The sequence below is a fragment of the Anomaloglossus baeobatrachus genome, chromosome 4 (assembly GCF_048569485.1).
Source record: "Anomaloglossus baeobatrachus isolate aAnoBae1 chromosome 4, aAnoBae1.hap1, whole genome shotgun sequence".
Classification (NCBI taxonomy): domain Eukaryota; kingdom Metazoa; phylum Chordata; class Amphibia; order Anura; family Aromobatidae; genus Anomaloglossus; species Anomaloglossus baeobatrachus.
The window spans coordinates 595849946-595874915 of record NC_134356.1 but is presented as its reverse complement, the minus strand read 5'-3'; the positions used below and the strand labels follow the sequence as shown (position 1 = coordinate 595874915).

Sequence of the window (24970 nt, the reverse complement as noted above, 5' to 3'; positions counted from 1 at the left end):
AAACCATGTTAAGAAAATAAAATCCTTGTACCTTCCATTTCCAAGTCTCACGCTGACCACCAAGCCTTGTAGCACATAATTTTTTTTATTTTTTTTTCTTTGGGGGTGGTGGGGGGGGGGGGGGTGGTGAGAGGTGATTAATCTACAGCACACATTAAGAAAATTAGTTGCCAGTTATTATTTACCAAAAATGTAGCAAGAATGCATTTTTGCAGTGCTTTCTTTACTCTTCCTTTTATATATATATATATATATATATATATATATATATATATATATAATTTTCTTTCCAGTGGGTAAGGGGGATTGTTTCTCCTTGAGGATGTCACACTCCACACGGAGAATCATTCTCCCTTAAACCACTAGTCAGAGGCCTCTCATACATCCAAATCATATTTCCTGCTTTGCACTGAGGAGGGGCGACATCTCGAATCATGTATGCAAATGGAGTTTCTGGTTTGACTCCTTCTCCTAAGTTATGTGCCCAGGCTCGTTAAATGGAACCAATCACCAGGATTTTCATATGTAACCTAAAGCCAGTGCTGTACTGGGACTATCAGGCTGATTCTTTATATACCTGCAGTGGCCAGCTCGCATGTTTAGTTTTGAATCCAAGAAAGTAAAGCTTGTAAAATCATCATATCGGGGGGGGGGGGGGGGGGGGGGGGGGGGGGGGGGGGGGGGGGGTTGGGCATTGAGGGCGCTAAGGAATTCATAGTTATACCCTCCCCCTGTTAGAATTAGCATAAGTGTTACACCGTCGATTTAAATTTTGACCTTGCAGGACCTGTGTGAGATCATATCCACGTGACCAGAAGGGACGGGGCCTCAGCTAATAAACTTGATACCAGGAAGCAACATTTTTCTGTTGATTGAGGCCCCGCCTCTTCTGGTCACATGGCTATGACCTCACCACATTTGCTGATTACTGTAAAGCGCGTCGTTTGTGCATCACGGGAAAATCACTGCCCAAGGCGCACAATATCTTTAGGCCCTGTCACACGGACTTACCTTCCCTATGACGTCGCTGTTGCCGGCGAACCGCCTTTTTTCTAAGGGGGAGGTTTGTGTGATGTCACAGCGACGTCACTAGCGGCCGCCCAATAGAAGCGGAGGGGCGGAGATGAGCGGGCCGTAACATCCCGCCGGCTGCTGCAGGTAAGCTGCAGTTCGTCGTTCCCGAGGTGTGTCACGTAGCGATGTGTGCTGCCTCGGGAATGACGAGCAACCTGCGTCCTCTACCATCAACGATTTTTTAAAAAGGAACGACGTGTCAACGATGGACGATAAGGTGAGTATTTTCCATCGTTAATCGCTAACGATGCCGGCTGTGCTTTACGGAATACGTGACCCCGGCGATGTATCGTTAGATATGCCGTTGCGTGTAACGGGGCCTGAAGTCTGCCTGGATGAAAAAATAAAACTTTTTTTTTTTTCTACTTTTTTGCAACATTGGAGAGAGCATTCAGTCGTTTGTATTTTTTTGCATCTATTTATGCCAAGGGGATTTTTTTTTATTTATACTGTTGCTGATATAACCTTCACAGTTCTGCAGACGGGTTTTTTTTTTCCCCCTATCCCTCTCTATTAGTCAGAATGGAGATTTGCTATAAAAAATTTCAAAACAGACCCTGTATGTTATTACATTTGACTGTGCAACATGTGAGTCTATGATTGCATGGGAATACCAAGTTACAGCCATGTGCACCATCTCATGGAGATTAGAGATGCTACCACTAGAGGGAGCTCACCACATGCAGATTATTCCAGGAGCCATTGATTTCAATGCTAGTTGTATGGAAATATCTGACAAGGGCTCCCCCTTGTGGTAGTCATAAGCAGCTCTGTGGTGGAGGGTGGCTAGTGGTATGTGTGTGTCTACATTAGTATGGTGGTCTCTATATCTATCAGGAAAATGGTGCTGTGAGGCAAATCCCGGGATATGAAGATGAATTATGACTCCAGTCATAATCCCTCATCACTCCCTGGCAGTGCCCCCTCCCTTCTTGTTCTCAGTGTTCCACTTACACCTCCATGGCCATGTCCTGTGATATGGAAATGAGGTGGTGTGGGAACAATGGACACAGGATGACTCCCTGCCGTCACCCTGTAGTAGGAGCTGCTAGCTAGTTAGCAAGGCTATGGAAATAGCCAGACAGAACGACTCCAGTAAAAAATGGTTCATATCTCGCAAGCCATATTTCCGATAAATATGGCAACCATAAAAATGGTGTCTCTGCATGCGGACGATGCCGGCACACCCTTTTTATGGGAGCAGGACATTGGGAAATGCCCCAGGCGTGATATCAGCCAATGGGGAACTGGCAGACAGGTCATGAGTCCCCTCGTTCTGTGGCTAAATTCATAACTGTCACAATGAGAGCATTGGCGTCCGCCTACGACGCTCCCAGGCAAAGTTATGGCCCATATTCCATGTTGGGATATTGTCCATAACTCAAGCCAGGGGTGGAGCAGTGCTCCCTGTGAGGTCACGAAGGTAGGAGGGGACCTGGACTTGCCCAGGTTGATAACCCTACTTCGGCCATTTTCCAGTGTTCTTTCGCTGGGGGTCACGTGTAGGAAACATCGGTGGGAGTTCCTGGAAACCTGGTCTACAGCGCCCCCCTGTGGCCAGACGCACAAGGTAACTGATTGAATTGCATACCTGTTGTAAACCATGCTTTATCTGTAACTGTACTCTGACATATGTATATTCTGTAGATTCCCTATTGTATATATTGTAGTTTCTAGTGTGCTTTAGGCTGATTAAATTATATAATTAATCTTGGGCTGTTCTGTTATCTCGATCTTGAATCCCACGTCTGTGTGTTCGGCTAATAGTTACCGTGAAGCGGTTGGTGGCAGCGAGTTTGTGCCAAGGATTATTGTGGGGAGGCCAGTGAGATTCGGGGAGATTTTATATATTCCGCCCGCGGAGGTCGGGGGAATATATACCTTACTCTCACCGGGGACCCTTCAATAATCGGCATAAGTAGTATAGCGGCCTCCTTGCTTATTGTCGGGCAATTCCATAATTGGCCTGACTATAAGAGGGGCGCTAGAGAGCGCGTCACGTGCTCTGTCTGTCGGTCGGGAGGTATAAAGGAGGGGTGACCCCCACTTGTTACCCCCCGATTGTGACGTACTGGTAGCCAGCGCGGGGGATTTCTGAGTGACCCCCCCCGGTGGTTTGTGACATATTGGTGGCAAGCGGTGGGATCGAGATAATAGTGTGTGTGAGTGTGAGACCCATACTCCCAGACACTAAAGACTGCCTGCAGCAGCTGTGGCTGCTGGGGTCTTCAGACTAGCTCAACACTAGAGTGTCAGAGTGCAGATACTGTAAGGTGTGTGGAGGCATCAGGTGTCAGTTCTGTGTCAGTGACCAAAAGTCTGCAAGAATGGCTGATGGCACCAGGAGCAGAGCTATGCAACTGGCCAATGCTAAAGCAGGAGCCGAAGAGAGGGAGGACGGTGCTGTGGGCAGTAATGAGGAGGTTGCCCACGAGTCCTCCAGGAGCTCGACGCCAGAAAACCGTTCTGCCGAGGACATTGCGCAACCTGGCACTGCTGGACAAGATGAGGAGGAGCTCACCCAAGGTTCCTCAACGAGCCAGATGCCAGCCCTCCGCTCTGCAATGGACAGTGAATCACCAGGCTCCGCAGCGGGCCGCAGATCACCACGTGCCATTCCACCGAGCCTGGAGGCTCGGATAGCCTTCTTCAAATGGCTATGGCCCTTCTCCAGGCTGGAGACCAGAAGGGCTACAAGGAACTCCTGGCAGAGCGCAGGGCAGAGCGGCAGGCAGCGCGTGACGCTGAGGCTGCGGAGCGGCACGCAGAGCGTGAGGCTGCGGAGCGAGAGCGGCAGGCAGCGCGTGAAGAGCGAGAGCGAGAGCGACAGGCAGACCGTGACTACCAGCTGCAGCTAGCTCAGCTCCGGCCCTCATCAGCCACACGTGACCTTCGAGACACCAAACTTCCAAAGGTCCGTGTTGAGGACTTCCCAGTGCTGGAGAAGGATGGAGACTTGGACTCTTTCTTGACTGCTTTTGAACGGACTTGCCTGCAGCACCATCTGGACAAGGACCAGTGGGCCAAATACCTGACCCCCCGTTTAAGGGGTAAGGCCCTGGATATCCTTGGGGACTTGCCTGCTGAGGCAGATCAGGGCTACGACACCATCAAGCGGGCCCTGATCCAACAGTACAACCTCACTCCAGAGTCCTACCGCAAGAAGTTCCGGAGCCTACAGAAGGGACCAAAGGACTCCTGGGCTGACCACCGGCGGGCCCTTGCCCGAGCTGCCGACCACTGGACCCAAGGCCTGCAGCTTTCCACCGGACCAGAGATCCTGGACTTGGTCATCACGGAGCAACTCTTGTGGAACTGCCCTGAGGATCTCCGCCAGTTCATCCGAGACCAGAAGCCAAAGGGGTCCACGGCTACAGCTGCCCTGGCCGATGACTACACCAACAATCGGGCTCCTGAAGCCAGGAGAGCAGCCACCAGCAGCACCTGGAGAGGGGGTAAGATGAATTCTGCGACTGCCCCACCTGCCCCTAGACTGCAGGGGGTGTCCCCCTCAACTCCCCTCTCCAGGCCCGTGGCAGAGCCAAGACGGTGCCACCAGTGCAACCTACCTGGACACTTCAAGGCCATGTGCCCTCAGCGTCCAAGGCCCCGGCTCCGTCCCCGTCCCAAGGGCCGCCCAAGGTGTATTGTGTGGGGTGGGGGTGGTGGTAGGTCCCTGGACAGCTTCCAACCTGTCACCGTCGGCCGGTCTGTGACCATAGGACTGCGAGACAGCGCCTCGGAGGTGACTCTGGTGCGGCCTGAGATGGTGTCCCCCCAAGACTTGATCCCTGGAAAAACCCTCGCTGTCTCCGGGATTGGAGGCATTGACCCGGCGCTGCCTGTTGCTGACATTTATGTGGACTGGGGCGCAGGGCGAGGGGTGAGGGAGGTGGGGGTAACTGATCGGATCCCCGCAAACGTGCTACTTGGGACAGATTTGGGGCAGATAACCTCCCAGTTTGGGCCCCAACCAAGGGCTGAACCTTCAGCCCGTACTGACATGCCTCCGGACAATGTTAATGTGTTATCTATGAATGATGTAAGGGAGGAGGGAGTGAACTCTGATATTTCTGCTTGCATAGACACCATAGACACACACTCAGCTGCAGCTGTGACAGGGGAGGGGGTCAGAGAAAGGTGTGACAATGCCTCTACAAGTAACCAGCCTGTGAGCTGGGATCTGTTGCCCTCTGCAGGGATAAGCAGAGAGCAGGGTGCTGCAGGGGGAGGACCAGTGTGTGGGGTGGGGGCTACCACAGCAAATGTGGGGTCCCCAGAGATTTCACAGCGGGGTTCTGTTGCTGCAGGAGGGGAACAGGCAGGTGAGATTGGGGCCGGTCCAGGAGCGGAAGTGCTCCCAGGTAAGATCTCGGTGCATGGTTCCCCCACAACCGGGGTGTCAGGAAGCCAGGTAGGTCTGCCTGAACCGGCGACTTGGTCAGGAACGGAGGAGGAGCAGGCACGACCCACGGTCGCAGCGGCTGTGGCCGCTGTCACCCGCAGTGGGAGTGCTGGAAGCCAAGGGGCCTCCCGGAGGTCCGATAGCTCTTCCCCTTCTGACCAAGTGGCAGCCGAGTCAGGTGGAGGCCAGGACACAGGTCCCGGGGTACTGACTGAAGATGTGACAGTCTCGTCGATTCTGGCCACATCTAGTCAGGGGTTTCAGGCAGCGTTAGAAGCTGACGACAGCCTGAAAGCTCTTAAGGAGCAGGCGGCCCAGCCTCCCTCGGACTCGGACCCGGAGCGAGTGGTCTGGGACCAAGGACGGCTGTACCGGGCCACGGTCCAGCAGGGTTCACCGGAGGCGTGGCCCAGGGACCGACAGTTGGTGGTACCCTATCCGTTCCGGACGGAGTTGTTGCGGATCGCACATGAGATTCCGATGGCCGGACACCTAGGGATCGCTAAGACCAAGGCCAGGTTAAACCAGCATTTCTACTGGCCAAAAATGGGGGCCGATGTAGCTGCCTACTGCCGTTCGTGTGAAACCTGTCAGAGAGTGGGGAAGGCGGGGCCACGCCCCAAAGCCCCACTGGTATCTCTGCCAATCATCGATGAGCCTTTCAGGAGGGTGGCTGTGGATCTGGTCGGCCCGCTGGCCATCCCCAGCAGCTCCGGGAAACGCTTCATACTGACGGTAGTGGACTATGCCACCCGGTACCCAGAAGCAGTGGCCTTGTCGTCCATTCGGGCTGACAAGGTGGCCACCGCATTGCTGGAGATTTTCTCCCGAGTGGGTTTTCCCCAGGAAATGCTCACTGACCGGGGGACCCAATTCATGTCCCAGCTGATGGAGGCCCTCTGTAAGCAAGTCCAGGTGCGACATCTGGTGGCCAGCCCGTACCATCCACAGACTAATGGCCTGTGCGAGCGGTTCAATGGCACCTTAAAGCAGATGCTTAAGATGTTGGTCGACTCCCATGGGCGTGACTGGGAGCGGTATCTCCCACACCTGTTATTTGCTTACCGGGAGGTTCCACAGGCCTCAACAGGATTCTCACCGTTTGAGCTCCTGTACGGGCGACGTGTGCGGGGCCCCCTGGCTCTGGTGAAAGAGGCTTGGGAAGGGGATTTGGCCACCCCTGGAGTGTCGGTTATCGAGTATGTCATGCGCTTCCGGGACAAAATGCAGGCCTTGACGCAACTGGTACACGACAATATGGCTCAAGCCCAGGCCGATCAGAAGCGTTGGTACGACCAGAACGCTTGTGAGAGGACCTACCAAGTGGGTCAAAAGGTGTGGGTACTGGTCCCCGTACCACAGGACAAGCTTCAGGCAGCCTGGGAAGGCCCATACCTCGTGTACCAGCAGCTCAACCCTGTAACGTACCTGGTCACCCTGGACCCTGCCCGTGGAAGGCGGAAGCCCTTCCATGTGAACATGATGAAGGCACATCATGAGCGGGAGGCATGTGCGCTCCCCGTGTGCAACCTGCCCGAGGAGGGAGAAGCGGAAACCCTCTTGGATATGCTAGCCCAGGTTAGGGCAGGCGGATCCATTGAGGATGTGGAGGTTGGCCACCAGCTCTTGGAAGACCAACGGTCCCAGCTGTGGGCCACCCTCCTCCCCTTCCGGGGGTTGTTTACCAACCAGCCCGGAAGGACTGACTTGGCTGTCCATCACGTGGACACTGGGGATCATCCCCCGATCCGGCGTTCAGCATATCGGGTCTCCCTGGAGGTGCAGCAACACATGCGCCAGGAGATTGACGAGATGCTGAAGCTGGGGGTGATCCAGGCATCCAACAGCGCTTGGGCCTCGCCTGTAGTCCTCGTCCCTAAGAAGGACCGAACCACTCGGTTCTGCGTGGACTACAGGGGGCTCAATGCGGTCACGGTCGCCGATGCGTACCCAATGCCACGCATCGATGACCTGCTCGATCAGTTGGCCGGGGCTCAGTACCTGACCATCATGGATCTGAGCCGGGGATATTGGCAGATCCCCCTGACTCGCAAGGCCAGGGAACGCTCTGCCTTTATTACCCCATTTGGACTGTACGAGTCCACGGTGATGCCATTCGGGATGAGGAATGCCCCTGCCACTTTCCAGCGGATGGTCAACACCCTGCTCAAGGGACTTGAAGGGTACGCGGCCGCGTACCTGGATGACATTGCCGTCTTCAGTCCCACCTGGGAGGACCACCTAGAGCATCTAGCACAGGTGCTCAGGCGGATCCACCGGGCAGGTTTGACCATCAAGCCGGGAAAGTGTCAGCTGGCCATGAGCGAGGTCCAGTACCTCGGTCACCGGGTAGGTGGGAGAACACTGAAGCCCGAGCCTGAGAAAGTGGAAGCCATCGCATCCTGGCCCACCCCCAGGACCAAGAAGCAGGTGATGTCCTTCTTGGGGACCGCTGGGTACTATAGGAGGTTTGTTCCATGCTATAGTAGCCTGGCAAAGCCCTTGACGGACCTCACCAAGAAGAAGCTGCCCTCTGCAGTCGATTGGACAATGGACTGCGAGACAGCCTTCCGGGCCCTAAAGGACGCCCTGTCCAGCCCGCCCGTGCTACAGGCAGCCGACTTCACGCGGCCGTTTGTAGTACAGACCGACGCCAGTGACTTCGGCCTCGGTGCGGTGCTCAGCCAGGTGGACTCTGCGAGCCAAGAGCACCCAGTCTTGTACCTGAGCAGGAAGCTGTTCCCAAGGGAAGTTGCCTATTCCACGATGGAGAAGGAGTGCCTGGCCATAGTGTGGGCCCTGCAGCGTCTGCAACCCTATCTATACGGGCGCCACTTCATCGTGGAGACGGACCACAATCCCCTCAGCTGGTTGCACACCGTCTCTGGGACGAATGGGCGATTGTTGCGATGGAGCCTTGCGCTCCAGCAATACAACTTCACCATTCGCCACAAAAGGGGCCGTGACCACGGTAACGCAGACGGGCTGTCCCGACAAGGAGAGGTCGCGGACGGGCGCACGGGGGAACACCGGAGTGTGCTGCCCCCTAGCGCCCTCAAAAGGGGGGAGGTGTGAGGCAAATCCCGGGATATGAAGATGAATTATGACTCCAGTCATAATCCCTCATCACTCCCTGGCAGTGCCCCCTCCCTTCTTGTTCTCAGTGTTCCACTTACACCTCCATGGCCATGTCCTGTGATATGGAAATGAGGTGGTGTGGGAACAATGGACACAGGATGACTCCCTGCCGTCACCCTGTAGTAGGAGCTGCTAGCTAGTTAGCAAGGCTATGGAAATAGCCAGACAGAACGACTCCAGTAAAAAATGGTTCATATCTCGCAAGCCATATTTCCGATAAATATGGCAACCATAAAAATGGTGTCTCTGCATGCGGACGATGCCGGCACACCCTTTTTATGGGAGCAGGACATTGGGAAATGCCCCAGGCGTGATATCAGCCAATGGGGAACTGGCAGACAGGTCATGAGTCCCCTCGTTCTGTGGCTAAATTCATAACTGTCACAATGAGAGCATTGGCGTCCGCCTACGACGCTCCCAGGCAAAGTTATGGCCCATATTCCATGTTGGGATATTGTCCATAACTCAAGCCAGGGGTGGAGCAGTGCTCCCTGTGAGGTCACGAAGGTAGGAGGGGACCTGGACTTGCCCAGGTTGATAACCCTACTTCGGCCATTTTCCAGTGTTCTTTCGCTGGGGGTCACGTGTAGGAAACATCGGTGGGAGTTCCTGGAAACCTGGTCTACAGCGCCCCCCTGTGGCCAGACGCACAAGGTAACTGATTGAATTGCATACCTGTTGTAAACCATGCTTTATCTGTAACTGTACTCTGACATATGTATATTCTGTAGATTCCCTATTGTATATATTGTAGTTTCTAGTGTGCTTTAGGCTGATTAAATTATATAATTAATCTTGGGCTGTTCTGTTATCTCGATCTTGAATCCCACGTCTGTGTGTTCGGCTAATAGTTACCGTGAAGCGGTTGGTGGCAGCGAGTTTGTGCCAAGGATTATTGTGGGGAGGCCAGTGAGATTCGGGGAGATTTTATATATTCCGCCCGCGGAGGTCGGGGGAATATATACCTTACTCTCACCGGGGACCCTTCAATAATCGGCATAAGTAGTATAGCGGCCTCCTTGCTTATTGTCGGGCAATTCCATAATTGGCCTGACTATAAGAGGGGCGCTAGAGAGCGCGTCACGTGCTCTGTCTGTCGGTCGGGAGGTATAAAGGAGGGGTGACCCCCACTTGTTACCCCCCGATTGTGACGTACTGGTAGCCAGCGCGGGGGATTTCTGAGTGACCCCCCCCGGTGGTTTGTGACAGGTGCCTTCTATTGCCAGGTATGAGCATTCAGTTTACATAACATACACATACACACGCACGCACACATATATACACGCGCACACATATATACACGCGCACACATATATACACGCGCACGCGTATATACACGCGCACGCGTATATGCGCACGCGCGCGCGTATATGCGCGCGCGCGCGTATATGCGCACGCGCGCGCGCGTATATGCGCACGCGCGCGCGCGTATATGCGCGCGCGTGCGTATATGCGCGCGTATATGCGCGCGCGCGTATATGCGTGCGCGTATATGCACACACTCTAAATACTAGCACAAGAAGTCCTCCTGGACTCAGTATTGTTAATCAGTATTAATGACCTGACCTCTAATCGCAGCCGCAGTCCTTACATGACTGGTTTATTTCTGTCCCTGGAGATTGTGTTATCGCATAAATTCTGAATTATTTGTGACACCTGTATTTTTAGTGAATTGTATCCGCTGATATTGCTGACCCCGGCTTCCGTGTGATTGTACAGCCGCGATATAACGTGTGAACACTGAAATAAAAAGCCGATATGAAGCCTTCCTCTCGTGCTGCACAGAGGTGATAAATCAGGAAATTTCACTTCTTTGCTTGTCAAACTTCAGTCAGTCGTTATCAGATTTTCTTCTCTGATCCAACGTTTCAAGCGTAACACCTTTAATTACATTTACACAAACTATGGGACTCACAAATCCATGGCGTAGACACTATAAGCAACAAGACACAAAAAGCTCTGCGAGAAGAGCAAGAATTAAAGTCTGTAGATCCCGGCTGATTCAAGCGCCTCCATCCTTTCCAATGACAGGTGTCTCTTGATGTCCCCATAGGTGATTGACAGGTCTGCCCCTGGAGCAGCAAGGGGAGATGTCATCTGGGGACCGCATTGGACTAGTCATCCTAAATGTACAATCCCCAGACGACTTTTAAAGTATGTTTTCTCCGAAATACTGCAGTGTTCCAAGGTAAAACGTAGCTGTCAGTAACTCTGCATATTTCATATTCATGGGTCATATATTTCAGGTTGCATGAATCTAATGATGTGTTCTCTCACTAGTTACCTGATTCAGAGGAGTCGAGAATAGCTTAATCAGCCATCAGATGACAATGGTGGTCTCCATTGAAAGGGAATCTGTCCCCAGGTTTTTGCTTCTCCATCTGAGAGCAGCATAATGTAGAGACAGACCCTGATTCCATCGATGTGTCACTTACTGAGCTGTTCGCTGTCATTCTGATAAAAATCACTTTTTTTTTTATATAATCTGCAGCTGACCTAGTACTTTGAATGCTGAGCCCTGTATAAACCCACCACTGATTGGCAGCTTTCTACCCATTTACAATGTACCCAGGAGGCTGTTAGGGTAGTCAGTGATAGAGGCGGATGTTATACAGAGTTCATGAATATGGAGAGCTACAGGACGCTAGGTCTACTGGTCCTAATAGACAACTCCTTGTGATAAATCGATGATTTTATAAAAGCTACACAAGCAGCCCAGTAAGTGACACATTGCTGGAATCCAAATCCCTGTCCTTACGTTATGCTTCTCTCAAATTAGATGGTAAAAATATGGTGACAGATTCCCTTTTAAAAGGGTTTTCGGCTACTAGCATGACCCCCTCGGAGTCCATGTTTCCCCCTGCTAAAATAATAAAGCCTATACTCACCTCCCGTACTGGTTCCCTTCCAACAAGTAATCAACAGGAAGTGAGTGCTGTGGCTGCGCTGACTCTGTTGATTGCACGTTTGGTCCGAAGGTAGAGAGACACAAGCCGGTGCTTATTGGACGCAGGGATCACGTGACGTCTCAACCCCACTTGAACCCCAGCAACGCGAGCCCGGACACCGGTACAGGAGGGGAGTATAGGCTTTATTGTTTTATTTGGGGGAAAAGTGTTCAATCACAAGGGGTTTTTCCTAGTAGGATTTTGACAAGGTATTTTAAATTTTTTTTTTTTCTTTTTCTTTTCACCAAGTGACAAATCGTCTTTAATCTCATTACCAGCATCTGCTGCAGATGTTTGGCACAAGTCGGTAGCAGGTGGATGAGTGGACTCACGGGGTGATCCTGACCCATACCCTGCAGGTGATGGCTGTAACACACAGCCAGGACCTGCCACCAGCAGCTGTGGGTATAGCAGAGCTCTGTCTGCGGCTGTTAACCAGTTAATGACACTGTCAAACTTTAAGGCTATGTGCGCACTGTGCTTTTTTTTCATGCGTTTCGAGCTGCAGCATTTTAATGCAAAATTGCATGTGTTTTGAATTCCAGGCAAAGTCTATGGAAAATAGAGCTTTCTTGTGCGCATGATCCATTTACAAACGCTGCATTTTAGTTGCGGAAAATTTGTCAAAATCCCTGCGTTTGAAAAAGCAACATGTCAATTGTTTTTGCCATTTTGGCAGCGTTTTAATAACATTGAAGTCAATGAGAAATGTCTAAACGCATATTTTTCAAGAAAGAATGCGGTTCACTTGCTTTTTACTAGTGATCTGCATGTGTTTTTGACATAATAAACGCAGGTCTTTCGGTCTCTCTCTGTCTCTGTCCATGTCGGTCTCTCCCTCCCACCCCCTCTCTCATAGTCACCGATCCACGATCACCAGCGCCGCGCTGCATGGTGTTCACACTGTGGCGGCTTCTCGTCTTTTTAAAATGCCGGCCGCTCATTAATCCATCACGTATTCCCTGCTTCCTTCGCCCACCGGCGCCTATGATTGGTTGCAGTCAGACCCGCCCCCACGCTGAGTGACAGCTGTCTCACTGCAACCAATCACAGCCACCGGTGGGTGTGTCTATATCAAGCAGTTAAAAAAATAAATAATTGAAAAAAAAAAAAACGACGTGCGGTCCCCCCCCCCCCAATTTGGATACCAGCCAGGGTAAAACCACACGGCTGAAGACTGGTATTCTCAGGATGGGGAGCTCCATGTTATGGGGAGCCTCCCAGCCTAACAATATCAGCCAGCAGCCGCCCAGAATTGCCGCATCCATTAGATGTAACAGTCCCGGGACTCTACCCGGCTCATCCCGAATTGCCCTGGTGCAGTGGCAAACTGGGTAATAAGGAGTTAATGGCAGCAGCCCATAGCTGCCACTAAGTCCTAGGTTAATCATGGCAGGCGTCTCCCTGAGATACCTTTCATGACTAACCTGTAAGTTAAAGAAAATAAAGGATTTTTTGGATGTGTGTGTTTATTTGTAATGAAAGACAAACCCCCCCCCCCCTCTTTCACGACTTTATTAATCCCTCAAAAACACCTCCAGGTCCGACGTAATCCACGCAAGGTCCCACGACGCTTCCAGCTCTGTTACATCGGAAGCTGACAGGAGCGGCAGTAGAACACCGCCGCTCCTGTGAACTCCATGCAGCAACTGAAGTGAGTCGCGCGATCAGCTGAGCTGTCACTGAGGTTACTCGCAGCCACCGCGCTCAGGTGGAGGACTGCAGCTGTGGCCGCAAGTCACCTGAGTGACTGCACAGCTGATTGCGCGACTCACTGCAGTCACTCAGGGGATTTGCGATCACAGGTGAGCCCTTCACGTGTGACTGCAAATCAGGCTGGCACACAGAGAAAGCCGCGCGATGTCAGTGAAATCGGGTGAAGCTCTGACGTCACTGCTGCGGACGCCTGTGTCCTGACACTGACCTCGGAGGTTCATTCTCATCGCCCGACTGTGTGTCTGCTGTCAGTGGGCATGTAGCAGAGCTGAATTGCCGGGGGAACGCACAGACAGAATGCATCCAAAACGCAGGTAAAACGCATGCAAAATGCATCCAAAATACATGCGTTTTGGATGCATCCTTTTTGTCAACACGCAGAGTCACGTCTGCAAGAGGGTGCGTTCTTTCTTTGTCGCTCCATTGGGAGACCCAGACAATTGGGTGTATAGCTTCTGCCTCCGGAGGCCACACAAAGTATTACACTTTAAAAAGTGTAAAGCCCCTCCCCTTCTGCCTATACACCCCCCCGTGCATCACGGGCTCCTCAGTTTTTATGCTTTGTGCGAAGGAGGCACACATGCACGCATAGCCCCACAATTTAGTCAGCAGCAGCTGCTGACTATATCGGATGGAAGAAAAGAGGGCCTATAACAGGGCCCCCGGCATGCTCCCTTCTCACCCCACTCTGGTCGGCGGTGTTGTTAAGGTTGAGGTACCCATTGCGGGTACATAGGCAGGTGCCACATGCTGCTTTCCTTCCCCATCCCTTAAGGGCTCTGGGTGAAGTGGGATCCTAATCGGTCTCCAGACACTGGGACCGTGCTCCCTCCGCAGCCCCTGGGGAATCTGCTGGACAGGAGCCGGGTATCGTCAGGGACAAGGCCCTGCTACTGTGAGGTACTCTGTGTCCCCTTGGAGACGGCGCATGGAGCGCCTGTGTTATACACGCTGCAGCACTGCTGGGTGTGTTGGTGCGCCGGGACTACCGCGCTGGCCGCGCTTGTGTTATACACGCTGCAGCACTGCTGGGTGTGTTGGTGCGCCGGGACTACCGCGCTGGCCGCGCTTGTTTGCCGGCCGCGCTTATAACTTTAGTCCCCGGCTTCTGCGGCCTAGTACCACATACTCCCGCCCCCCGGCCTGCCAGTCAGGGGAAGGGAGGGACGCTGCACTGGACGTCAGCGCTGAGGGCTGGAGCATACTTTGTATCCTCCTCCCCCCTCACTGAGCACAGTGGGGCACCAGATTCCCGCACTTTTTAGGGCACGCCCACGGCCCCCTCCTCCTCACAGAACGCTGACAGCCATTCCTGTCAGCACTTCAGAAGCTGGAGAGGAGAGACAACACGGCTCTGGGAGGCCCAGGCAGGGAATCTGGTGGTCACACAACCGCTTTGGGCGGTCGGTAAGCTGCACCTGTTACTAGGTGCTGGCCCCCCGGGGTGCCGAAGTTTATATATATATATATATATGCTTATAGGCTATACATATACTCTGTACGGTCGCACTGTTGATTTTTGGCTATATACCCTCCCGGATTGTACTCTGAGGAGACAACAGCATGTCGTCCGCAAAAAGCAAGGGTGCCAAAGCACAGGCTTACTTTGCAACCTGTACCTCATGTGCGGCTATGCTACCGGCAGGTTCCACCTACCCTCATTGTGTACAATGCTCGGCCCCTGCGGCACTTGCTCAGCCGGAGCCTCTGCCACTGGTGGCCCAGGTGGAACCACCTGCTACCACTGTCCAGGTGACAGGGACGGAGTTTGCAGTATTCGCTGACAAACTTTCTGAGTCTATGGATAAATGGTCTGCTAGGATACTAGAAGCTTTGCAGTCCAGAACGGTAACACAGGCCCCGGGCACTGTGGAATCATTGACCCCAGGCCCCCCTCGGTTGGAGCGGCAAAGTGCTCCTGGGGTGACTCATAGGTCCCAAGGTGAGGTCTCTGACACGGACCGCAGTCCCAGACTGCCTAAGCGGGCTCGCTGGGAGCTTCCCTCGACCTCATCACACTGCTCAGGGTCTCAGCAGGAGGACTCTCTAGAGGATGAAGCGGAGGTGGCAGATCAGGATTCTGATCCTGAGGTCGCTCTCAACCTTGATACACCTGAGGGAGACGCCATAGTGAATGACCTTATAGCGTCCATCAATCAGGTGTTGGATCTTTCTCCCCCAGCTCCTCCAATTGAGGAGTCAGCTTCTCAGCAGGAGAAATTCCGTTTTAGGTTTCCCAAACGTACAATGAGTACGTTTCTGGATCACTCCGACTTCAGAGAGGCAGTACAGAAACACCGAGCTTGTCCAGATAAGCGCTTTTCTAAGCGCCTTAAGGACACACGTTATCCCTTCCCCCCTGACGTTGTCAAGGGTTGGGCTCAGTGTCCCAAGGTGGATCCTCCAGACTGGCGGCCAGATCCATAGTTGCAGTGGAAGATGGGGCTTCACTCAAAGATGCCACTGACAGACAGATGGAACTCTGGCTGAAATCCATCTATGAAGCTATCGGCGCGTCCTTTGCTCCGGCATTCGCAGCCGTATGGGCACTCCAAGCTATCTCAGCTTGTCACTCGCAGATTAATGCAGTCACACGTGTCTCTGCTCCGCAAGTGGTGTCCTTAACCTCTCAGGCGTCGGCATTTGCGTCCTACGCCATTAATGCTGTCCTGGACTCTGCGAGCCGTACGGCGGTAGCATCCGCCAATTCGGTGGCAGTCCGCAGGGCCTTGTGGCTACGTGAATGGAAGGCAGACTCTGCTTCCAAAAAGTTCTTAACCGGTTTGCCACTTTCTGGCGACCGCCTGTTTGGTGAGCGATTGGATGAAATCATTAAGCAATCCTAGGGAAAGGACTCATCCTTACCCCAGTCCATACCAAACAGACCTCAACCACGGAAGGTACAATCGAGGTTTCGGTCCTTTCGGCCCGCGGCCAGGTCTCAATTCTCCTCGTCCAACAGGCCACAGAAGGGTCAGAGGGACTCCGATTCATGGCGGTCTAAGTCACGTCCTAAAAAGACCGCCGGAGGAACCGCTCCCAAAGCGGCTTCCTCATGACTTTCGGCCTCTTCAAACCGCATCCTCGGTCGGTGGCAGGCTCTCCCGCTTTTGCGACGCCTGGCTGCCACAGGTACAAGACCGTTGGGTGAGAGACATTCTGTCTCACGGTTACAGGATAGAGTTTAGCTCTCGTCCTCCGACTCGTTTCTTCAGAACATCTCCGCCCCCCGATCGAGCCGATGCTCTTCTTCAGGCAGTCAGCACTCTGAAGGCAGAAGGAGTGGTGATCCCTGTTCCTCTTCAGCAACAGGGTCACGGTTTTTACTCCAACTTGTTTGTGGTGCCAAAAAAGGACGGATCTTTCCGTCCTGTTCTGGACCTAAAACTGCTCAACAAACACGTAAAAACCAGGCGGTTCCGGATGGAATCGCTCCGCTCCGTCATTGCCTCAATGTCCCAAGGAGATTTCCTAGCATCAATCGACATCAAAGATGCTTATCTCCACGTACCGATTGCACCAGAGCATCAGCGCTTCCTGCGTTTCGCCATAGGGGACGAACACCTTCAGTTCGTGGCACTGCCTTTCGGCCTGGCGACAGCCCCACGGGTTTTCACCAAGGTCATGGCAACAGTGGTAGCAGTCCTACACTCTCAGGGACACTCGGTGATCCCTTACTTAGACGATCTGCTTGTCAAGGCACCCTCTCGAGTGCCAACACAGCCTGGACATTGCTCTGGAGACACTCCAGAGATTCGGGTGGATCATCAATTTCCCAAAGTCAAATCTGACACCGGCCCAATCACTGACATATCTTGGCATGGAGTTTCATACTCTCTCAGCGATAGTGAAGCTTCCGCTGAACAAACAGCGTTCACTACAGACAGGGGTGCAATCTCTCCTTCAAGGCCAGTCACACCCCTTGAGGCGCCTCATGCACTTCCTAGGGAAGATGGTGGCAGCAGTGGAGGCAGTTCCTTTTGCGCAGTTTCATCTGCGTCCACTTCAGTGGGACATTCTCCGCAAATGGGACAGGAAGTCGACGTCCCTCGACAGGAACGTCTCCCTTTCTCAGGCAGCCAAAGCCTCCCTTCGGTGGTGGCTTCTTCCCACTTCATTGTCGAAGGGGAAATCCTTCCTACCCCCATCCTGGGCGGTGGTCACGACGGACGCGAGTCTGTCAGGGTGGGGAGCGGTCTTTCTCCACCACAGAGCTCAGGGTACCTGGACTCCGCCGGAGTCCTCCCTACAGATCAATGTTCTGGAGATAAGGGCAGTGTATCTTGCCCTGAAGGCGTTCCAGCCGTGGCTGGAAGGCAAGCAGATCCGAATTCAGTCGGACAACTCCACCGCGGTGGCATACATCAACCACCAAGGCGGAACACGCAGTCGGCAAGCCTTCCAGGAAGTCCGGCGGATTCTTATGTGGGTGGAAGCCACGGCCTCCACCATATCCGCAGTTCACATCCCGGGCGTAGAACACTGGGAAGCAGACTTTCTCAGTCGCCAGGGCATGGACGCAGGGGAATGGTCCCTTCACCCGGACGAGTTTCAAGGGATCTGTTGCCGCTGGGGGATGCCGGACGTCGACCTAATGGCGTCACGGCACAACAACAAGGTCCCGGCATTCATGGCACGGTCTCAAGATCACAGAGCTCTGGCGGCGGACGCATTAGTTCAGGATTGGTCGCAGTTCCAACTGCCTTATGTGTTTCCTCCTCTGGCACTGCTGCCCAGAGTGTTACGCAAGATCAGGTCCGACTGCCGTCGCGCCATCCTCGTCGCTCCAGATTGGCCGAGGAGGTCGTGGTACCCGGATCTGTGGCATCTCACGGTGGGCCAACCGTGGGCACTACCAGACCGACCAGACTTGCTGTCTCAAGGGCCGTTTTTCCATCTGAATTCTGCGGCCCTCAACCTGACTGTGGCCATTGAGTCCTGGATCCTAGCGTCTTCAGGGTTATCTCAAGAGGTCATTGCCACTATGAGACAGGCCAGGAAACCAACGTCCGCCAAGATCTACCACAGGACGTGGAGGATATTCTTATCCTGGTGCTCTGATCAGCGTTTTACTCCCTGGCCATTTGCCTTGCCCACTTTTCTTTCCTTCCTTCAATCCGGATTGGAAAAGGGTTTGTCGCTTGGCTCCCTTAAGGGACAGGTCTCAGCGCTCTGTGTTTTTTCAGAAGCGCCTAGCCAGACTTCCACAGGTACGCACGTTCCTGCAGGGGGTTTGTCACATCGTCCCTCCTTACAAGCGTCCGTTAGAACCCTGGGATCTGAACAGGGTGCTGATGGCACTTCAGAAACCACCGTTCGAGCCAATGAAAGATATTTCTCTTTCACGCCTTTCGCAGAAAGTGGTCTTCCTAGTAGCAGTCACATCACTTCGGAGAGTGTCTGAGCTAGCAGCGCTGTCATGCAAAGCCCCTTTCCTGGTGTTTCACCAGGACAAGGTGGTTCTGCGGCCGGTTCCGGAATTTCTCCCGAAGGTGGTATCCCCCTTTCATCTCAATCAGGATATCTCTTTACCTTCTTTTTGTCCTCATCCAGTTCACCATTGTGAAAAGGATTTGCACTTGTTAGATCTGGTGAGAGCACTCAGACTCTACATTTCTCGTACGGCGCCCCTGCGCCGCTCGGATGCACTCTTTGTCCTTGTCGCTGGCCAGCGTAAAGGGTCACAGGCTTCCAAGTCAACCCTGGCTCGGTGGATCAAGGAACCAATTCTCGAAGCCTACCGTTCTTCTGGGCTTCCGATTCCCTCAGGGCTGAAAGCCCATTCTACCAGAGCCGTGGGTGCGTCCTGGGCTTTGCGGCACCGGGCGACGGCTCAGCAGGTGTGTCAGGCGGCTACCTGGTCGAGCCTGCACACTTTCACGAAACACTATCAGGTGCATACCTATGCTTCGGCAGATGCCAGCCTAGGTAGGCGAGTCCTGCAGGCGGCGGTTGCCCACCTGTAGGAAGGGGCCGTTTTTACGGCTCTATTACCGGGGTATTCTTTTACCCACCCAGGGACTGCTTTTGGACGTCCCAATTGTCTGGGTCTCCCAATGGAGCGACAAAGAAGGGAATTTTGTTTACTTACCGTAAATTCCTTTTCTTCTAGCTCCTATTGGGAGACCCAGCACCCGCCCCTGTTCCCTTCGGGCTGTTGTTCTTTGTGTACACATGTTGTTCATGTTGAATGGTTTTCAGTTCTCCGAACTTCCTTCGGATTGAATTTACTTTAGACCAATTTATAAGTTTTCCTCCTTCCTGCTTTTGCACCAAAACTGAGGAGCCCGTGATGCACGGGGGGGTGTATAGGCAGAAGGGGAGGGGCTTTACACTTTTAAGTGTAATACTTTGTGTGGCCTCCGGAGGCAGAAGCTATACACCCAATTGTCTGGGTCTCCCAATTGGAGCTAGAAGAAAAGGAATTTACGGTAAGTAAACAAAATTCCCTTCTTTCCGCACTGGTCAGGACGCAAAGTGCGCACATAGCCTAACAGCGGCATTAACAGCCTCCTAGAATGAGGATATATCATTCTCTGTGCCAATGGGTTGGTATGACTACCTGGGGTCTGTTAAAAATGTCTGAGCCCATCATCACTGAGCTTTCTGGGTATCAAAGAAAAATTCAAAATATGAGGAAAAAGAAAACATTTAAAGATGAAGATAATGAAAAAATGCGCTTGATATCATCACTTCCAGATAAGTCCAAGCTATTATGTTATAAAAAATAGCAAACACCGTAATCAGCAGAATTGCAGTTTTATTTTGGTCGCCACTATGACACAAAAAAAATGCTGTAAAAAGCAATGAAAGTCACCTGTGCCAGAAATGGTATCAAGAAAAACGTAGTCTCTCCCCCCAAAATAAGCCCTGACTCTGCTCCATCAATTCAACACTTAGGGTTAAATAAAATAAACCGCAGCTGCAGCAGGGCCAGACCAACCAAAGAGGAGGCGGCCAGCAGCCATAGGGGGTCCTGAGCGGGACAGTAATGGTGGGGGGTAAGGCGGCGTTCACCTGATGGAGCTGGGAAGGTTACATCTCCAGTATAGGCCTGTGTTTGTATTGGTCCTGCAGTCCCCTAGGTAGAAGTTTCCCTTCTGCGTATAATTGCATATAGGATGGAGGATATGTGTTTGGAGATGTCCGCGCTGCTGTAGAAGACGAGAGGTTCCACACTCCCAGGTATAGTCTAGTAGCTTTATTAAGCCTAGTTCAGACCGAACCCTTTTTCAAATGAAACTACCGCAGCGCCGGCCATCGCCAAACGCCTATCCTCCCTCTTATATGCAAGATTTGTTTGTTATAATAGAAACCCTGGTCTCCATTGTAGCTAGAGACTCAGATTGATCGTCTCGGATAAAATCTCCCATTTGCCAAGGTTCCTTCTTCTGCCGTTAGCAATACGCTGAGAGCGGCTGCATAGGATCTAATCAGGAGACTACAGACCGTCCCCGAGCCGGCTGTAATGAAATAATAATGGCTGACTCGAAGATGACATGAATTTCCTTGAAGTAGGTGATTATTTTTTGCCTTTGAAAGCTTTGATTTTCCTTTTAATGCTGAGCTGTATATGAATACATTGGCCGGGCAGCGTGTGTAATGCTCTATGGGTATTAACGCCCCTTCAAACCAGTTTGCTAATATTATGGGCCTTGCTCCCATGAACTTACCATATTCACCTCTCACAATAGCTTTTTTTTTTAATAAGTTATGGAAAATGGACTTAGAATAAATTTTCCTTTTAATAAGAGAAAACCTGTGTCACGTTTTTACTCGTGGAAGTATTAGTGTGGAAGTATTAGTGTGGCAGTGGACATGCCCCCCCCCCCCCCCCCCAATTATAAATGATGCCTCTTTTGTACAGATCCGATATGCAAGGTTGGAGAAATCTAAAGTGGAATAAATATGCAAATTAAGCTGGGTTGCATCTTCCACGCCTCATTTGCATATCTTTTACTTTAGATTTCTCCTAACTGGCTCGTTTGATCTCTGCTGAAAAAAAAGAATAATTATCATGAGACAAGTGCCTAGCCATACCACTCTTCCATACAGCTGAGGGCTTCCCTTTAGGCCTCTGCCACACTCATGTGCCTCTGGTAAGTGTGTGCCTTTTTTTTTCCACGTACCGGAGACACGGGCCCACGTGGTCCTATGTATTGTTATTGTTTTGGACCCACGTAAGTATTCAGGAACGGAACGTGTGACCGTTCCGTACTTGCATGTGTCCATTTTTTAAAACCGTTGACGTGTCCATGTTGCTCCGGCAGCACGGGTGTCACACGGCCGGCACCCGTACCACACGGATGTAGTGTGGATGCGGGCCCACATGACACGTGCCGGAGAAAGACACGTGTCAGTGTAAAAATAATAAAAACACATACTCACCTCCACCATACCTGCAGTCTCTGCCGCGGCTGTCCCCTTGCATCCGTCCCCCAGTGAATTTGAACAACGCTTCTCCTTCACTGGGGGCCGGAAGCCGCGTTAGCGGGGCGTGGCTTTGGCCGACGCTGTCATTCAGCACCACAGACAGCGCCGGATGATGCAGGTAAGGCGGGCTTTCCGGTTTCCGTGTGTTATTACGTATAACACACGGAGAACACGTACGTGCCATAAACACGGCACATGGGGACCAAACCACCCCTTTAACACGTACGTGACAAAAACGTTACGTTTTGTCACGTAAGTGTGGCAGAGGCCTTAAAGGGAGTCTGTCACCAGATTTTTGTAACCTCATCTAAGAGAAGCATGATGTAGGCAAAGAGGTCCTGAGTTCAATGATGTTTCACTTAAATTAGTGGCTGCAGCCGTTCTGGCGCAGTGATGGATTTTAGATTTTGTTTATAGCAGTGCTGGGAGAGCTGTCCCTGGCCACACCAGGCTTTCAGTGCACATTTCCATATACAGAAGCCGCTAATCACAGAGTGGGGCGGAGTCTGACCAAAACTACCGTATTTTTCGGATTATAAGACGCACTTTTCCTCCCAAACATTTGGGAGTAAAATGAGTGGTGCGTCTTAAAATCCGAATGTAGCTTACTGGATGGTGATTGAGAGGTGTCACAGGAGGCAGGAGCTCTGTGCGGCGTCCGGCGCACCTGCTGTGGTCAGCGGCGTCCGGCGCACCTGCTGTGGTCGGCGGCGTCCGGCGCACCTGCTGTGGTCGGCGGCGTCCGGCGCACCTGCTGTGGTCGGCGGCGGCCGGCGCACCTGCTGTGGTTGGCAGCTGGCGAGGTACAAGCCATTCTGACAATAGACTTCAAATAATGGTGTCCAGAGTCCGCACGTGTGCAGATGCGCACACGCTGCCTCATGTTCAGAACCCGTGCCTCACTGCCTCCTCACAGAACAGAGCCAGCACGGGGCAGACCCTGCAGAAAGCAGAACCACCAAGGAGCAGAGTCAGGACAGAACAGAGCAGAACAGAGTCAGCGTGGAGTAGAGCCTGCAACCCCAGCACAGCGGTAAGACACCACCGGATTATAAAACAGAGCCCATATATACATATTTATTTATTCTTTTTTTACCTTTTTTTCCTTTTGAATTTGGGGAGCGTCTTATAATCCAGTGTGTCTTTTATAAAGCGAAAAATACGGTATTTCATTTCATGCATATTGAATTCGTTTGCCTCCAGCGGTGTGTAATACCCAGATAGAAAAACTATGCCCCAAAGTTAGCAGTCACATGACAGATTTTTGGCAACTTTTTTTTTTGTTTGTAATACATTGCTGTATGTTAGTGAGCACTACAATATCGCTCTCCTTCTAGATCCAGAGAGGCTTGTGTTCCATGTTGCCCTTTATGGCACTGGTGTTATAGGGTTTGGAAGGAAGAATAGAAAGTATCCGCTATCTCCCCTACTATGTTAGTAGCCAAAAGGCGGCATTATGCAGAATTGGGAATTCAGCCCACACTGGCTCAGCAAAACTGCTGCACGTAATGGGAACATTGTGAATTCTTTAATGCACAAAGAAGAAAAAGCCAAGACATTTTTTTTTCCTTAATAATACAAATGGCTCTTTTACTTCCAAGATATCACGTCAACAAATCAATTTTTTAATCGCACCTAATTACAATACACAGTGGTATAACTGAGTCGCACAAGGGAACAGTAGGGAATACAGATACTACACATACCTTGGGGAAAAAATACATTTGTGCTTTTCACCTGCTGTGTTCTAAACTAGAAGAAACGGCTGACAGAAATCCCTTCCTCATGTAACCGTGATAATTGACTACCACTGACATACACTTCTCAAATGTGTGTTTCTGCAGAAGGAAATGTGTAAACCAGTGTAACCCTAGCTATGCTGATATTCATAGCTCAAGTGGGGAAAATCGGGTCTAAGCGTTCAGCAGCCGACCCTGCCTCTGCTCTACAGTGACTGCTGTAACAGCCCCCGGGTCCCAGAAGCTATCACTGAAGCAGACGAGAGGGGTTGGAGGGTCTGCTGATTAATTTTCCAGACACCTAAACAATAGCTCATTTTCTGATAACGCATTCCATTTTAGATCAGTTTTTTGTGTTTGGTAGTATTTTATTTATTTTTTGTTTTTAATTTTTGACAATTTATTTTTCATGTTATGATTATTTAAAAAAAATATAATAAAATTAAAAAAAAAAATTGCCAACCATAACTTTCACACTGGCCACTGCATCTAATATGGAATCATACTTCCTGTTTTTTTCAGGAAGCCTTTACAGCAGTATCCTTATCATTAGAGACAGGATTATAATGGTAGTTAGAATCTCTATACACAGCTAACATAGGATCTCACAGTAGGCGATGTCACAGCTCCCTCCTCCTTTCACAATGACTCTCGTTTTTAACACGCTGATTAGACGCTTTAATACAAGATAGGATCAAAGTCTGGTCATTGCTACTAATGTAAATATAAATTTCCTGAAATAGACTATTTAAGTCTACAAAAGCCCCAATGGTAAGGGTGAAAATTTCAAGAAATGGAATGTTAACTTTTTAGAAGGATTGTGATATAGAAGAAAACATTACTAAATATGACACAAACACACACACACACACACACACACACACACACACACACACACTATAACCATATGAATGTATATATATATATGTGTGTGTGTGTGTATATATATATCTATGTATGTATGTATGGGAATTTTTAATGCTGGCTGCTGATTATAGTCCAAGCTATGTGCTGTGTGTAGAGCATTGGTAAAATGTGATCACGTGTAGCAGTAGTTAATATCTGTGAAGTTTATTGTAAGTTTCTCCTTTCAGAGTGGCTGTCCTCCGTGTACAAGCAGCAGTGGTTCACCATGCTCCGCGCCGAGCAGGATAATGACACCGGGTGAGTTTATAGTCTTCTATTCAACAACATGACATAAGATATGTTTAGACTTAAGAAAAAAAACATGTACTTTTGTTAAAGACTTTATCAGGTTGGTTGACCACTTTTTGCTCTTTTATTCCCACTACTTCCTTGAATATTCAGGGTTTTTTAAATCCAGTTCTAGAGATATTTGTGCCTTTTGTATTTCGTTTATTATTATGGTCCTTACCTAGGAGTGATGGCTCACGGGATATTCTCTGGGAGTGTCCTTAGGCTGCTCTGAATTATTACCCTGTAAGCAATTCCGTCTTGGTAAAAGCCATAAAAAAGAGCAATATATAAAACGTTCCGTGTTCTCTTTAACTCCTTCA

At 51.2% G+C, this 24970-nt stretch overlaps 1 protein-coding gene across 4 annotated transcripts in view; it reads left to right on the top strand.

Annotated features, from left to right (window-relative positions):
• GMCL1 (germ cell-less 1, spermatogenesis associated) overlaps positions 1-24970 on the top strand; it is a 188552-nt gene that overhangs the window by 131897 nt on the left and 31685 nt on the right. For all 4 annotated transcript variants that reach the window (XM_075346157.1, XM_075346160.1, XM_075346159.1 and 1 more), the window contains exon 11: positions 24548-24617. In XM_075346157.1, coding sequence (XP_075202272.1) covers positions 24548-24617 — 70 coding nt within the window. The remainder of the gene's footprint in view (positions 1-24547; positions 24618-24970) is intronic.